This window comes from Crocodylus porosus, unplaced genomic scaffold, assembly GCF_001723895.1.
Source record: "Crocodylus porosus isolate Cpor-Errol unplaced genomic scaffold, CroPor_comp1, whole genome shotgun sequence".
Classification (NCBI taxonomy): domain Eukaryota; kingdom Metazoa; phylum Chordata; order Crocodylia; family Crocodylidae; genus Crocodylus; species Crocodylus porosus.
The window spans coordinates 188,326,907-188,344,066 of record NW_017728886.1 but is presented as its reverse complement, the minus strand read 5'-3'; the positions used below and the strand labels follow the sequence as shown (position 1 = coordinate 188,344,066).

Sequence of the window (17,160 nt, the reverse complement as noted above, 5' to 3'; positions counted from 1 at the left end):
AGAGTGCAGAAGAGAGCCACATGCATGATCAGAGGTCAGGAAAACAGACCTTATGATGAGAGGCTGAGAGCCATGGGATTCTTCAGCCTGGAAAGCGCAGGCTCAGGGGCAATCTGATGGCCACCTATAAGTTTATCGGGTGTTCACCAGGGTGCCCCAAGGGATGACAAGGTTGAACGGTCACAAACTCCACTGTGACCAGTTCAGGCCGGACATAAGGAAGAACTTCTTTACTGTCTAAGCCTCCAAGTTTTGGAATAGGCTGCTGCTGGAGGCAGTTCAAGCCCCTACTTTGAACACCTTCAAGACGCATCTGGATGTTTATCTTGCTGGGAACCTATGATCCCTGCGCACTTCCTGCCCCTGGGGCAAGGGACTGGACTTGATGATCCTTCGGGGTCCCTTCCAGCCTAAATGTCTATGAAATCTATGAAAATGACTTCTCAGATTTCAGACTTTAATCTTCAAGTTTGGGCATAAGAGATACTTTCTAATGATCAGTGTCCTTTCTGTCATAACTATTTCCATTTAAATTGCATACTGCATATACATACCTCTATTAAATGCCAAGATACCCCTCAGTAAGCATATATACTAACTTGGAACAAATCTTCAGTACGTAATGTTTCATCACCACCCCTTTCCACACTCATACTGCTTCTGGTTTGAGATATTTGGCAGCAAGGAATGACAGTTTAAAGGCAGAGAATCTGTCAACTCGAATATGTTTTGGAATTGCAGAGGAAACTGGGCCCATTGGCTTCTGTGCATAATAGATTCCCACCCACCCATGTTTTTATTTAGTCTCCCTGAGTTATTTATACATGGAGAGCTGAAGCTGAATGATGAATCATAAGTATAACTGGCAAAGAGAAGACAAAAGAACAAATACCAGCTTGGAAATAGTTTCCAATGCTAGTACCATGCCAAATATATGTGAGACTGGGCATGTCTACATGAGACACTTAACTGTGCAGTAATGTAGTTTACTGTGCAGTAAGTGCATGTATCTACAGGTGTGCATGCTTACTTCTCAGTAAAAACCCCTAATCACAAGTAAATTTGATACCTGCAAATGCAGGTATCAAATTTACTAGTGATTAGTTACCGCCTAGTAACACATGTAGATGTGACCCAGGATCAGATTTGCTTGTGGGTCAGCCTTGCTACTAGAGGGCCAGCCTAAGGCTAGCCCCAGGACTCTGGGCTGGGAGCTTCTCCTGCCACAGGGCTGGGCTGCCTCTATGGCAGCCCCTGCCTCAGGCCTTTAAAAGTCTGCAGGCATTTTGAGCCCTGGGGCACACCAGCAGGGAGCCTGAGGGCACTCCAGAGCCCTGTATCCCTCTGGGCAATCTACAGGCAAGCTGCTCCAGCTTGCCTGCATCCTGGCACTGCTGCCTGACATTGCAGTGCGCCACGGCTTCCAGACTCATGCCATCCAGGCCTGCAGGATGCTGCAGGCTCCAGCCAGGCCTGCCAGCCTGCACACCCAGCTTCAGACAGCTTCTGAAAGGTGCTGTGGGGCATTGCCTCAGCCATACAGCTGTCAGTCCCCTGCTGGGCCCCTGCGCTGGGTGCTGCAGGTAGCTACCCAGGCTGGGCAGCATGGGGACAGCCACACAGAGGCCCAGAAAGTTGGTGCAGGAGCCCCGATGGCAACATCCTCACCGCCCATACCCATGCCTGTCGTCCACCACCCAGGGCCCCAGCTGGTTGCAAGAGGAGATTGGCAACCTCATGGCACTGTGGTTCAAGGCAGAGGTGCAGTGCCAATGCAAACAGGGTGGGAACTCCAACATATCTGGGGGGCTGTCAGGCCAGATGAAGGAGCATGGGCACAACCATCAGTGCATAAAAAGGTCAAGGCCTTGCGGGCACAGTGGGTTTCAATCACCGAACACAATCATCGGTCAGGGAGTGCCCGTAAGTCCATGCCTTTTATGTGCCAACATCCCTGCACCCCAGGACCCTGGCTGCAGCCAGGTTGTGTACAGCAGTGTGGGTGGCCTGCCTGAGCCCCAGCCTTAGCCAGGGCTCTGTAGCCCCAGACCCCCCAACAAGGCATGGCTGGCCCATGACACTGCTGGCTGCCAGCCAGGGCCATCCCGAGGGGGGGACAAATTGGGGCAACCACCCCAGGCCCTGCACTTTGCAGGGCCCCGCAGAGCTGAGTGGAGTGGCCACAGTGTCTCTGTGCTGCTGCCAGCAGCTTCATGTCCAGCTGCTCGCTACCCACCCCTCCTCCCGCTGCCCCTGCTGCTGATAGCGGCAGCAGCTTCTTCAGGTCCAGAGTGCGTGGGATCAAGGTGGGGTTGGGGATCCATGTGGGCTGATTTGCCCTGGGCCCCACACCCTGCTCTGGTTGGCTCTGCCACCAGCAGTGCCAGCTCCTTCCTGGGGGCAGCCCCCAGCCAAGTGCTGCGTGCCATGCCCCAATGTCTGATGACACTGCCAGGAGTTGCATGCCATTGCTGATAGCTGTTACTGCTCAGAGCTACCAGGCATGCCTGCCCTGGCCATATGGTAAAGCTTACACTGGGGTGTGCTCACTTCCAGAAATCTTCAATGCATGGGCAGAGTGCACCAGCCCTTGGGAAGATGCAGTCTGGATCTCCTTTTCCATGCTTGGCTGGCCCTGTAAGCTGGCATGGAGAGGAATGAGGCAGGGCCCTTCCTCCTGTCTATCTCAAGAGAGAAATCATTAGTCTTCCCCAGTTGCCAGGACTTTCTCAAGGTATCTGGTGGGGCTAAGAGACAGAATGACCTTGGGCATCTTTACACATGCTCCAGGGTGGGAGGGGGGTGCTTTAGTTAGAGCAGCTCTAAAGGGAATTGTTATATTAACATCTTTAGAAGCATATAACCAGATCAAATTATCAGTGGTTTCTGATGGAATATTTTGACCTTGTATACTAACCAATTGGTTAGAAAACACTGGAAAGAATTTTGTTTTTTCATGGAAAACTAAAACCTTTCAGAATCCCAACTTTTCTTCACAGTCTTTATAATAATAATAGCATGTCAATTTCTTTCCATTACATCATTGCTAAAGCAGCAAAAACATACAAGAAAGTAGCAATATAGCGGCTGTAGATCTATTATTGTTTGGCTGTATGGAAACAGGTCAGTGAAGTAGTTAGTTATCTGGTCTGGGAATCATTTGTTTATGAATTAGGTTTTCCCAAAGGAATCATGTGATGGGAAATACAATAGGAAATGGACTTTTAACATGCACATAAATATCCAAAAATGTAAGCGTTTTACAGGAATGGGTAGAGAAGTTGATGGAAATTTGCTATTTTTGTTGATGACTTTTTTTTAAAATAGCAAATTCCACATACTTAAGTTTCTTTTGCTATTTTTGATACCACTGGCCTCTCCTAAAGTATGTTTGTTGCAGAAGTACAACAATAGTTCATTGTTATATAACTGCTGTCTGGGGTTTAGAAAATTCAGGTGTTTATACATGCTGTGAAACTGGAAATAAAAACAGCTCTTTTCACAGTTAATTCATTCCTTTACCCATGTGTTCTGACAATACTTTGTAATGCCAAGATAACCAAATTAATGTTAACCATGTGTAGCTAGACTGAGCCCCAGGGGTGGCCATGACACCCTGTGGTGGGTACAATTCCTACCTTGCTTGGGCTCCTCCTGTACTCTTTGTCTTATCCTGCCTGCCATGCCTCAATGTAGTTATTGACTTTTGAAAAGGGAGGCTGCCCAAGGGTCCTAGAGCAAGTCCTAGTTCTTTATGCTGGCTGATCCCCCTTGGACCCCACTGGTCCCAATCTTTTCTTCATGCTCAGTTGGCCTTCCTGACCTGTTCATGCCCCCAGGGCACGTGTTACCTTATGGGCGGGCTATATGTGGTCTCCAGCCTCCTCTGTAGCCATGCCTATGCCTCTCAAATATTACCAGTTGTCCCTCAGAGTTGACCCCTTAGCCAAAACAGGCTCTATGCCCTTGTCAGAACTTCAGCCTTCCTGGCCTTGGCCCCCATTTTCTCTCTGGTCTCCTTAGCCTAGGCCCACTATGCTGGAAATGGCTTCTTGGCTCACCCTCTTGGGCTTCAGGCCCCTGGTCTTGCCTCTCTTGGGCTCTGGCCTTAGCTCTTCTGTCCTTCTACATGGTTACCTAAGGCCCCTGATAGACGTTATGTTTAGGACATGATTAACCTGTTCAACATGTCTCCAGTAAGTAATCTGGCCACATGTTCAAGCAATTAATGGTGTGATAAAACAGGGCATAAGCCAAAAAGTTATTACACAAAGTATGTGTAATGTCCTATGACCCCAGCTGACTTCCTGCCCTTTGGGCGGGGGGCTGGACTTGATGATCTTCCGAGGTCCCTTCCAGCCCTAATGTCTATGAAATCTATGAAATGTGTAATAACTTCATGGCTGGTTTCCATCACACCTTAATTAAATGTGTAGCCACTCCTAGCCTCAGGAGCACACTGGAGCCCTTCAGGACTGGTGTGCTTCTGCAACTAGGAGTGCCAGTCAGCAAATTGATACTTCTAGCCATGGGAACTCATCTGAGCCCTTGGCTCCTGCATGCTCATGGCTGGAACTGCTGCTCAGCTGCTCAGTGCTCCTAGCCATGGGAGTGCACGGAAGCCAAGGGCTCCAATGCTTTCCAGTGGCTAGGAGTGCTAACCAACTGACTGGTGTTCCCAGCTACAGGAGCACTGGGCCCCTGGCTTGCTGCTCGCCAGTGCAGGGGGGAATTTGGGATCTGAATCCTGGGCTCCTGCACCAGCAATACCATGCAATTGGGATCTGACCCCCAGTTCCAGAATTGTGCCTCCTGCCATGCACATGTGGCATGGGAGGATGTGTGATTGTTGGGGTTGTGGATCAGATTGCATTGCACCTTTAATTGAATGCTGCAAGCGGCCTAAGTCCCAAAAAATGCTGCTTAACCACGGGTTGGCACCTTGGTCCTGCATGTGTAGCTGTATATATGTAAAATAGAATGCCAAACTGTGTTGCACTATTGTAGTGCAACAATGTTGAAATTTTAGTTCAGCACACATAGTTTGGTTTAAAATTGGCAGAGCCTGGTCTAAGAATTGGCCCCCATCCCCTCCAATCAAAGGGCGATGTGTGTCCTAATCATAACCGATCTAAACTATGCCGCTTACAGAAAACTGTATAACTTAGTTCTGCCTTGGGCTTTTGTCTGTACCTAGCCTTAGTATCTGGTTTACACTTGCACTGGCCACTTTTCAAAGAAATATTGCAATATGAAGTCAGAGTTAAAATTGAGTTGGGTGCTATAAACATGCTGCGTTTTATAGGCTGAAGCATGGTAGCACTACATCATCTATCTTATTAGTGATAGGAAGGAGGAAAGTGTATATTGGTCATTATCTTCTGTAGTGGAGACCAGATACTTGTTTTGGCTTTCTGTTTATTAATGCAGGATGATATTTGTGCTTACGAGTGAAGATAGGTGTGGTGGTTTTTTGATGCCCAAAAAGAAATAGCTACTGCAATTTCAGCCAAACCTAATGTTTAGCATAAGAGAGAGAGAAAAAAGTGATTGCATTTTCATGATGACTTTTGAAGAATTTTTAAGAGAAAGCTATGCTTTCAGTATTCAGTTAGTTTCATTCTGCCAATTACTAGGTTACTTATTATCAGGGTGTGTGTGTACATGTACATGTTTTTGGACTACGTTTGTAGGTCTTTCCAATAAGAAAAAAGCATGGTCTTGTTCACGTCTAACCATTAAAAAATCACAGTGAAGAGACTGTAGTGAGGAGATTTGTTTTGCTCACATTCCAATTCTGCTAATTAAATAAATAAGGTATTGTTCTTCATTTTCTTTTCTAAGCTGTTGCTATGCCCTCTTAAACAACTAAGGAGTTTTATCTCAGAGGTGGCTGTATTTTTAGAAAATGTATCATGGTTTTTAAACCAGTAGAGACAAGAAACCAGTACAGACAGCAAATTTGGAAATACTCTATAAAATATAGCATAATTATGAAGTCAGTCAGCAGTCCAGGAGTTATTTTGCATTCTAATGATCATCCAGAATAAGAAGAAAATATTGAATATATCATATATCTTAAAAGAGAAGTGCCGAGTGAGTTTGGGTAGGTTTATATTCTTATTTAAAGCCCTGATCTTGCATTAGGATTGGGATTTTATTTAAATTGAAAGATTAACACCACCAATTCAGGAGTAAAGTGATAATAAGATCAAAACAAAGAGGTGGTGTTGCAGAATCATAAACAATATGGTGCATGAAAATAGCACATAATAGATCAGTAGAACAGTAAAGTTATTTACTTACTCATCTGTATAATGCAGTATAGTGTAGTATGTACGTGACTTTTTAGTGCAGACCCTAGAAGAAAAGTAATGGGGCTCCTTACCAAAGAAGAGCTAACCTAGCGGAGTATGTATGTGGTATCTAATTCCCTGAAATCACTGGAAACCCCTGCTTCCCCCACCCCCACCAAGCAAATGCTAACTCAGGAGCCTAATGTGGTCTATCATTTAGCATAAACAGCATATGTCAGAATTTCCCACAAATCATTTAATTGGACTCATCCTTATGTTGTGACATATGGTTGAAATTCCTCAAATTTCTCTGTGTTTGGAAAGTATGTCCTGCATACTAGATATTTAAAAGAAACTATATCTCCCTTCTGCCTATGGGTGCATTTTAATAACAGGTCCCTCTAGTATATAAAGACCCTGAGCCAAAACTCTTAAGTCAGTACAGGTTTGGTGTTTACTCTCTGCTTAGAGGTTAGACATTATAACACTGTAATGATCCCCAGATCCAGTATGCATATTTTGGCACCTGTCTTTATTTCAAAGGGCAGTTAATTACCTCTGTTGTCCAAGAAAATCGGCTATTTGCATTTAAAGATGAGTGTTTAGTCAACTGAATGTTAAATTTGAGTAATTCCAGGCAGAGAAATGCAATGGGATCTCAGACCTCCCTGCTGGGCTCCCTGGAGCTGCCAGCAAGAAACAAGACCTGCACTTTCAAGACCAGGCCCTGGTAATTAGGAAGCATATAGAGCTCATAATGACCCTAATTATGTGCTCCTATATTTGCATCTAAAAATTAATATTAATTACATTTTGTTTACTCTGGAAGTGCCATTTTGAGTACTTTGGGGCTAAGGTCTCATTTGTATTGCCTATGAAGCATTGTCTCTCTGATTATACTCCAGTTGTCAGGGGATTTAGTCATTCTTAGGCTCCGCTGTCTGAAGCTGTTGGGCTAAAGGGCATATTTTGTCATTCATTTTGTTTGTGCTGATACTGTCAGGCTCTTCTTATAGCCTGATAAAATCCTTCCTTAAGGTTCTTCCTACACATTCCCAGATGTCTTGATTAATACAGCTGGATAAATAATTAGGGGAAAGGAGCCTTTACAGAATGATGTTGGGTTGGGAAATTTTCCCTTCATTTGTCCAGAGCAGGGGTGGCCAACCCATGGCTCCAGAGCCACATGCAGCTCTTCAGAAGTTAATACGCGTCTCCTTGAACATTTGCACAAGCACACAGTGACCAGCTTCCATAGCCATTACGTCACGTCACGTGATGCGACTGCTCGCGGCAAGCACATTACTCAGTTTGGACTCAGAAGTTTGGACTCCGGAGCCATGAGCTGGCCACCCCTGGTCCAGAGCCATTAATATTTTGGAATATGAGCTTTAGAGACCCAGCCTAGAGTGTTCAGTTTTTACAGGTTTTCTATATTTGGCAAGAAATGCCTTGCCATTGTAATGGTCACTTCGCTTGAGAGCTCAATGGGAGAATTCTAACGTTCATAACGGTTGATCTCCTAATCCTGTCTGGATCATACAAAGACTGCTCTAGCCTTATATGCTCCTTCTCGTCCTCTGACCCTGCCCCTTGTTCTGTGCAGGGTTGGGGAAGGCGGCAGGTAGTGTTCTTAGTTTTCCTGCTCAAGAACCTGTGGTGTCCTATGGATGATATCTCCATTAAAAACTTCCATAGGGTTCTAATTTGACTGGTGGCTGTAAGAGTTGGGGCATATGTGGTGCTGTCTTCTTCTTTCCTTTGTCCCTGACTACTCTTCGTGCTCTGCTTGTGATTGGTCTGCGTGTATCTGACATGGCTCTAGTTGTATTGCACCCAAACTTTTCTTGTGTGGCAGGATCACCGTGACCTCTCTCACAGAGGGAAAGCGTATGGACAAATCTGTCAAGGCTGGACTTTTATGACTGAACAAGGGCCAGTCCCAGTTCTCTGCAGCCTGTCCACACCGTGGAGTTCTGTAGGATGCATGAGAGCAAGGCCTGGACATTTTCCCCTTTTCTATGCTTAGCAAAGTGGCTACTCTGGTCCCTCCCCTTGTTCTATCCAGCTGAGCAGCAGTCCTAGCTTGCCTGAGTGTGGCTTTTAACAGTCTTCCCTCAGCAATCAGCTTTATGATGGTGATTGGATGCCTCCTGCTGTTCAGTTGGGGGCTGTCAGTCACTCGAGTTCTTCGGTATAGCTTCTCTGCCTAAGTCTTGCTGCTTTTAAAAGAGCTTATTAGCATATGTCTTAGTCCCCAGGATTGAGTGTGGGGGTCTCTAGTCTCCCTGTGCTCTTGCATGCATTTGATTGTTCTTGCACCTCTACAGCATTGGCCCTGCTTATTAGTTGAGAGGAGAAAAACTCTATTACATCAACAATCCACATGGTAATCTACCGGTGCTCAGTATTTTACCATGCATCTCCACACGTTTCTTTGCCTTGGCCCAAAGTAACTGTTATGTCCTCTACGGTGTCCTCAACTGTGGTGAGGGCATTTCACACCGTTGGCTCTGATTAGACTTGTTTATATGGTAGTTTGGCAGACCTGAGAAGACTTCCTGTTCTATTGTGCCTTCTCAGGTTGCCTTTGCCATGCAGAAGCTTTTTAACCGTGTGAGCCTGCTTAGCCCTCTTCTCTCCCACACCTGCCTTTCCCCATGAATGATTGCTTTTTCTTGCTAGGTTGTCTTTATTTTGTATCTGTGCCTCAGGCACCTCTGGTCATTTGCCAGTTTTCAAAAGGCTTTAACTGTGCCGAATGTTTATAGAGCTGTTTGGTAATAGAAATAATGATGGAGCTGTCAAAGGTTCCTTGGGAGTCTCTACACCTGAGAAGTCAACTCCCATCTTTACATGGATGTCTCAGCCCCTGGGCCCTGCTGTTCTTAAAGGAACTTTTTGGATCCTTCCTAGACTCTTGATCTGATTAGGTTCCCAACTCCCCCAAATGCCTCCAGTTCTCTACTCTTGGGTAGTGAATGAAGTAGAGGTTTGCAACCTCTGCCCTCTCAGCTACTTGCATTTAAACCCTACAGCTTTCTTCCTGGACTACCCACTTTCATCTACTCCAGTAGCTTCTGGCATCCTTATAGTTGCTATATATCTGCCCTTTCCATACGTTCATTTTCAGTACAGCCAAAACAGGTTGTCTCTAGGACAGCAAGCTTACTTACTCCCTCACAGTCCTTCGTTAAGACTCACAACAGTCTAGGTTCTAGACATTCATAAAAAGGTTCTGTACTGACAACTCAGATAGGGTAGCTCTCTTTTGGTGAGGAACCCCATTACCTTTCTTCTGGAGTCTGCACTAAGAATTCAGGCTACCTACAATCTTTATTCACTTTATGTAAGTAGGTTCCTTTTATTTTTTGTTCTCTGTACACTCTAAAGTAGAAGAAATAAGCCAACTTTCAAATAAACACCTACTACCACCCCACTCCATCTTGTATCTCCAGACCTTGGTTCAGCAACATTCATCCTATCATGAAGCTATACTATTTTTTCCCATGGGGGGGAGCAGAACGGCTAAACAGTTGGGGATGGATGCATCATCCCTTAAACTACCAGTCTCCCTGAAATGGTGTGATTGTGTTTTCAGTTACGACTTTGCTAAATAAGTACACTTAATAAAAAAGCTGGTACTTTTCAGGGATTATTGCTGAGCTGTCTCTTCTATCTACATTTAAAACATGCATATAAGTGCTTCAGTGATTGGAACTATAGAGACTGAGATAGGTAAGTTCTCTCAAAATGCTAGTTCTAAATGAATTGTGCTCCTGAGGGACATGTGAATAAGGAACGTTCTTATTTCTCTTTGGTACATACTGTAAAAAAACCAACCTTTTAAATGTTCTTGCAGGGAAGGTTTGTACTTATTTTTCAGTAATAATTTCAAGTTACTCCTAATGCTTTGTTAAATAATGGCTACGAATTGATTTTTCCTGAAAAAGAAGATACTCCATAATGCTATAGAGATGTTTTTTAATATAACTGACAGTTCAGCTAGTTTGTGTTTAGCTGCTCCGACACCAGTTCTGCAACACATCTAATTCCAAGCATGTAAATACTCCTGTTGAAATCAGTGGGATTACTTGTATCTTTCCCCTCTCCCCCCATATGATAAAGGGGCAGAAAGAGCCATTTTGATCTAGTCTGACCACTACATAACCGACAATATCATTTTACTGTAACTTTGAGAGGTTTTTTTTTCAGGCATTTTCAGACATCTTTGCAGAAAAAGGACTTTGATTTGTAATATGCTGCTGGTCATTAGTTTTAAATTTAACACATTCATATATCAGTTTTAGTGATAATGCAGCAAAATAGATTTTGAAATTGTAAACTTTTATTTACATGGGAAGGCTGATCTTTTGTCCTAGGCCTTTGAAAATGGTGGCAGTAAATTGTGAGTGTAAAAGCAGGGAATTGTTTGAACAGGAAAAAGAGATTCCTGCACTTAGCACTATTTTTTAAAGTTATATTAAGGACATTTAACACATGTAGATAGATGACTTTTTAGCATTTATCGGAACCTAGAAAAGTAAAAGTAAAAGTAGATTCCAGGCTGGAAACATGCATACCCGGTTTCATCCTTGAATACATTATATGGCTGACTTCCCTGAATATTCATTTTTTATTTTAAATTTAACCTTTTAAAGTAAACTTGGGCCAATAGGGGGCTCTTCTGCCCCCAGAACCATGCTTTGGGTGCCTCCCCTGGGGGCCAGCCCCCTTCCTGGAACACACCTGCAAGCCTGGGGTAACCGCTGCCACCACCTGGGCCTTGGTCTTTGTTAAGGCTCTGTGCCGCCTAGGGTGCACAGACCCTGTGGACCTTGGGAGTGCCTAACCCACCGTGGTACTTTGGGGTGCTTCCTTTTAGCCTGAAGCATTCAAAAGTAGCCTCCTACATGGGAGGAAAGTAAAAAGCCACGCCCACCTTAGCCAGCTGAGCAAAAGGGAGATAAAAAGGCTTTCCTCACCCCTTTCAAACACACCCAGCAAGGTGTGCTATAACAGATAGCTTTATTGATCAAAGAGGCCTGGGGCATGGGTATAAGACAGAGAAATATCAAAAGAAAAAAACAAAATACCATGAGCAAAACAGAATAGGCTTGTTGGCCCTTTTGATACACATCTAGTTCATTTAATCCTAAATTATTGGCTAAATTGCAGGTAAGTTACTGACATGTTCATCCAGAGACCAATGGAGGTCTGGAGACTTGTTGCTTGTTTCAGCATCCCAAAATGACTGACTGCCTCCAAAATGGAGTGACCCCTTTTAAAACTTTTGTGACCTCGTCACTACTTCCCAACTAGAAACAGGGTCTATGTGATGCAGAGCAATCCTTTTAACAGTTGTTGGCATCGTCAGGTGGAAGTGGCAGAGTCATACAGGTATCTTGGTGGGAACTAGGACAAAGAATCTCTACAGCCCAGCACAGCTCCCCTTAGGTGCCCAGGCTCCGTTACTAAAGCAATCTGGCAGTGTGAAGAGGAGACAGGGAGTTGGGCTGTCCACTTACAGAGGAGAGGCAGCCTGAGGATGATTTCTTCACATAAACAACATAAGCTGGAAATGTCTATGTATAGAGTGTCTGTCCTTTGCTTTTTCTTAACTACTTAATGCACATGTTCTCAGCAGTTCACATTTTGCTTTTATTTTGCAGCCAGAAGGATGCCAGTGTAAAAGAAATACATTAATGTTCTACAGTTATTGTTCAAAAGGCTGAATCCTACAAAAGCAGTTGTGGGAAAGTTTGAGTTGATTACTATAGAATTGTATATTATTTTTATTAGGGCTGTTCTCAAAGAGATTTTCATATATTTATTCCCCTATTATTTGGCAACTTGAAAAGTTTTACAGGAAACTTGACTCTATAATGGAGTCAGTGACACAAGTGCAACTTCTTACTTTAAAATATGGCACTTTATTTCCCTATAATTAGAGAACAGGAAACATAGAAGGAATTCTGTAACTACTACAGTTTCTGTTCACATGCTTAGCTCTTGTACATCTTGAGTTCCTTATCCATGACCTGTCTGGCACAAGCTCAATATATGTGTTTCTTCTATCATTTACAGTGGTGTAAATTGAGAGCCATTCCTCTAGAGTCAATGGAGTTACTGAAGTCTATATAAGATGAGAGCTGCACCCAGAGATCAGGGGCAGGTTCTTAGATTTTGATTTGCAGAATCCTAAAATAAAGGTGTCCAGAAGTAGGTCTGATTATATAAGCTGCATCAGATGTTCAGGCTATATAATATTTGGACTTCCATTTTTTTAAAGAAAACTTCTATTGCTCCTGGTTGCAAAAGTAACTTCCAAATGGGAACTGAAAGCGAACTGTTGCTGTGATGTCTTCTCCAACAATCTTTCTCAGAGATGTGAACTACACTATTCTCTATTCATCTCAATTGCACGCTAACTCCTATGGTATCATAAAGTCTTTGATGTATTTGCAGTTGGGATCTTTTATTTTGTCTTTGTGTTTTCATTGCTGTATGGATATAAGGGAGGACTGAGTACCATGCATATGTCAGATGGGTGTTTACCATGGGTTGTGCTGATGGAGAAGAAGCTTAGTTATTTCTTTAGTTTCCATGTTGTTTGTGGGGTCAGTAAAGAGGCCATAGTCAGCTTTCAGGAACAGATTAACTTTTTAAAGAACTGAAAGAGAAAAGTGAAACTGTGAGACAACTCTGTTCATAACTTCTGTGTGCCCCTGCTCCTGCCAAATGCCTGTTTTCTCCTGGCAGTCTTCTTACAAGCTTCCAGTATCCTTACAGTTCTGTGCGCTAAAAACTTGTCTGTATTATGATATACCTTAGAAACAGAAGGATAGATGATGTCCGTTAGAAATACATATGGCCATATTAATACCATTCGCTCTGTGCTGAGTAACTGTACAGTGAGTGCACAGTTCTACTGATAAGATATCCTGGATCAGAACCCAGCCTTTGGCCCTCCCCGCTTTGCACTGCTCTAGTGCAGGGCAACTAGAGTTTCCCCTAATTTATGACAGTCCCCAGATAACATAAATGTTTTTCTACACTATCCATCCATACTTTCCTCCTAGAGTGTAGGGCACTGTGGGAGGGCCAGGGCAAAAAGGGGACATGGATGAAGTGCTTAACTTGCTTTGGAGGGTGCTGCTTCTCTGCAGGGGGAACTGTTCTGATAGTGGCATAGGGCCAGCATAACAATTCAGATACCTGTCCTTTGTGCCAGGAGGTGGTTTGGAAGAAGAGGGGCTGATCAAAGAGCTATTCATTGTACATGGAAGTCATATCATTATATCCCTAGCTGTTAGAACTGCTCTTTGGGACAGTAGGTAGCCAGCCATCTCCAATGAGAACTGGTGCAGTTTCTGGTTGCCCCAGGATCATAGCACTCTAAAAATACCTTAAAGCCGCTTCCCCTTTCTCATCCTCCTGGGTTATCCTGAGTGCAGTTCAGTTGTCAACCAGGACTCTTTGCCTGATGTTTCTCTTCAGCAGTGGTTCTCAACCTTTCTAAACTCAAGGCACCCTTTGCTATACTCAAGGCACCCCTCAGAAAATGCCAACTCTTAGTTTTCACTCATTTTTTGACTAAGGAGAATAGAACTATTTTTTTTTAATTGCAAACAATTCAGAAAGACCATAATAGGTCAGGATGTTTTTAATAGTATGGATGCCTGTTTGAATTCTTAGGGTTTATCTTATGAATCATGTTTGCAGATCAAACACTGCTAACCTTACATGGCATCCTGCAGCACCCCATGGCATCCTCAAAAACCACTGTTACTGAGAGCACAACATCACTTGGTTTCTTTCTCCCTTGCAGTACTGCATTTCAAATTCATGTCTAATACACGATCTTGTATCATGCTCATGTCTTTTCTACCTTTACTGCTTCCTGGAGTCCATGTGGTTTGGTGTACTATACCACTCAGGTACTAGTAGCCTGCCAGATGTACTTGAGCTGGGAGGCAAGCACCAAAAGCTGTTCAGACACCAGGTCATACAGGCATTAGCTGTAGCATGTCTCAATAACAACACAGACGCATGGCTAAATGAAGGGCTATTTCACTAGGCCTGACAAAAAAGACAAGGCTGGAGAAGGTTGCAGATACCTGAAGATCTGGGGCTTAGGCACATGCAGTTTCTATATGGATGCTTCCCAATGTGCGACCTAGGCTTAGGACAGATTTTTGGCCTGTTTGATGTGGACCAATGAGATTTAAGGCTCTTCTGGACCAGTGTTTCTTTTGCCTCTCCAGTCCGGTCTTTGCTAAGGGTGGTAGGAGCTTGCAAGTTTCCAGTGCAGCATTACATAGTGGTGTGTCTAGTAGGGTACCATCTCTACTGGCTGGCTGCTTGTCCAATTTGTGCTGCAAACTACACATTTCACACACATCTAAACCTGGCTGCTTTGTCCATTAGCCGTATACACATGGTTTCCCAGCTCCTGGGGCAGCCACTTTGTACAGAGTCCCCCACTGCTTCTGGCTGGCTTGTTTAATGGCTGCTGCTTGTTCAAATACCAGGGTCCCACCCACTAGAGGTCTGGGAAAAGGCAAGGTGCCTGTGTGTCACGGGAGAAGTTTGGGAATAGTAGCTTCATGTATTAATAATTCATCTCCCTGGGTTTCTCCCTGTGCATGGATTATAGAGCTGTTGGGTAGAAAATAATTAGTGTGAACGCACTTACAAAAAGTTAGTATCAAGAAAGATGTTGCAGCTTGTAATTATAACAGGTTTTTTGTTCTTTTCACAGATTATCACAGCTGGCTTGTCACCATTGTTCTTTGTCATGACTGTTAACATGCCAACAATTTGCTGGTAAGTATTTGCATGCAATTGTTATGGTTATTTTGAATTTCCTATTGACTTTGTGGGCAATATTAATTAGTTTGCCCAGGAATATGTTTTAAATCAGTGTTTCTCAACCTTTTAAATAGCAAGTACCCCCTAACTTCTGAAAATTTTACTAAATACACCAACACTCAAATTTCCAGGGGATTATATTTTTACAGCCTAATGTGTGCCACACGTTGGAAGAAGGGCTGTGTATATGAGGCCGTGATATGACAGATGCCTGATCTAGTGTGGGTAGGGTTGCCACCTTTTACACCAGGGGTGCACAACTCAAGTATGTACCTGGGCTAAAGGTGACGGTGGCCAAAGCTAGGAGGGCTAAACCCAGTGCTGTGCAAAGCGTGGCATGCCAGATTATTACTGGGGAATTTAAAGTGCCATGCAGTGCGCAGCTCTCCAATTTTTTTGCCATAGTTTTTGAAAGGAAGATGGGGTGAGAAAGAGAAGAAAAGAGGGTGAGAGAAAGTATTGGGGTACCCACGTACCCCCTGCCTGTCTTGCATACCCCCAGGGATACATGTACCACAGATTGAGAAACTGTTTTAAATGACTAGTCTATTTACGATCAGTAATATTTTGTGTATCTGTGGACAGTGCCCAGCACAGCACAGACTGTGAATACAAATGATAGAACGGAATAGTAATACATATCTCCTTCCAAAGCAGTGCCTTGTATTTTACCATATAGAGCCTGCTTCTCAAACTTGGAATTTCCTAAAGCAAAATTGTAAGTTTTTATTTGAGTAGTATCAGTATTTAGGTTTAGGCTCCTTGAGGCAGGGGCCAGCTTTCTGTTCTGTGTTTGTATAATGCCTAGGGTCCTGATCCTCAGCTGAGGCCTCCAAGTGCAACTGTAACACATTATATGTTAATGATAATAGGTTTCTGAGTGCATGTTGGTGTATAGAATTATTGTTGAAAGTCTATATCCCTCCATTTTTTGGGAAAACTTCAGACTGGGCTCTTATTTTCTTTGTGCTCGGTGTTACAGGGATTCTGCTTTTCAGTGAATTAAATCACTGAGTTTTCTTTTCAAGATTTGATACTATAATATCAAGCTCAAAGTCATGTCATTGAATTATATGTGCACTCACACCCTCAGATTTGCATATGCATCAGGCAAATCAGGCTGCTGTGTATCTAGCAGCAGATTTGGTAACACATCTGGATTTAAGTCATGCCAGATGTGGGATATGTAGTTTTGGAAGAGTGCAGTGGGCTATAAACAGTGTATAGACCGTGTACAGGCTTTTTGCAAAGGGATATATTTCTTAAAATCTTTGAGATGTCTAGGACTATATTAGACATTCATTTTCATTTTCCCTTGACATTTTTGAACAACTGATCCTACTCTCTGTAAAATTACTGGAGAAGCTCCAGTTGGACCTTCAACAAATGAAGGACTGAGATCTTTCAACAAATGAAGGACTGAGATCTTTTGTATATTGTACTTTGTAAACAGCTGCAGATGCGAGTCCTCTGTAACTGAAAAATAAGCATTCTACAATGTAATCCAGTTTGCCTTGTGCTTGACTTTTCTTCATTGTTTTGTAGAATTTCCAAGTCAATGAACCACTCATTTCCTTCCTGTATATGGCTTTTCCTTAGTTATCTTTAGATATTTGTGCTTTAATCACAATGAGGCAGAAAAGGATTGTGAAATGTGACCTCTACAATTGAAAGGCAGTTAGTTCAACGAGACCAACCTGGTGGCCTTTTACGATCAGATCACCAGATCATTAGATGCAGGGGTAGCAGTGGACATAGTCTTCCTGGAAACCTGGAAGGACGTGGGCAGTGGGGTCCCTCAGGGCTCGGTCCTCGGGCCCGCACTGTTCAACATCTTCATCAGCGATTTGGACGAGTGCGTAAAAAGCACCCCGTTCAGATTTGCTGATGACACTAAGATGTGGGGGGACGTGGGCACACTGGAAGGGTGCAACAGGCTACAATCAGCCCTGGACAGGTTACAAGGGTGGGCGGATGAGAATAGGATGGG

At 43.7% G+C, this 17,160-nt stretch overlaps 1 protein-coding gene across 2 annotated transcripts in view; it reads left to right on the top strand.

The window, feature by feature from the left end:
• TMEM241 (transmembrane protein 241) overlaps positions 1-17,160 on the top strand; it is an 88,864-nt gene that overhangs the window by 67,444 nt on the left and 4,260 nt on the right. For both annotated transcript variants that reach the window (XM_019546974.1, XM_019546965.1), the window contains exon 14: positions 15,061-15,125. In XM_019546974.1, the coding sequence (XP_019402519.1) occupies positions 15,061-15,125 (65 nt within the window). The remainder of the gene's footprint in view (positions 1-15,060; positions 15,126-17,160) is intronic.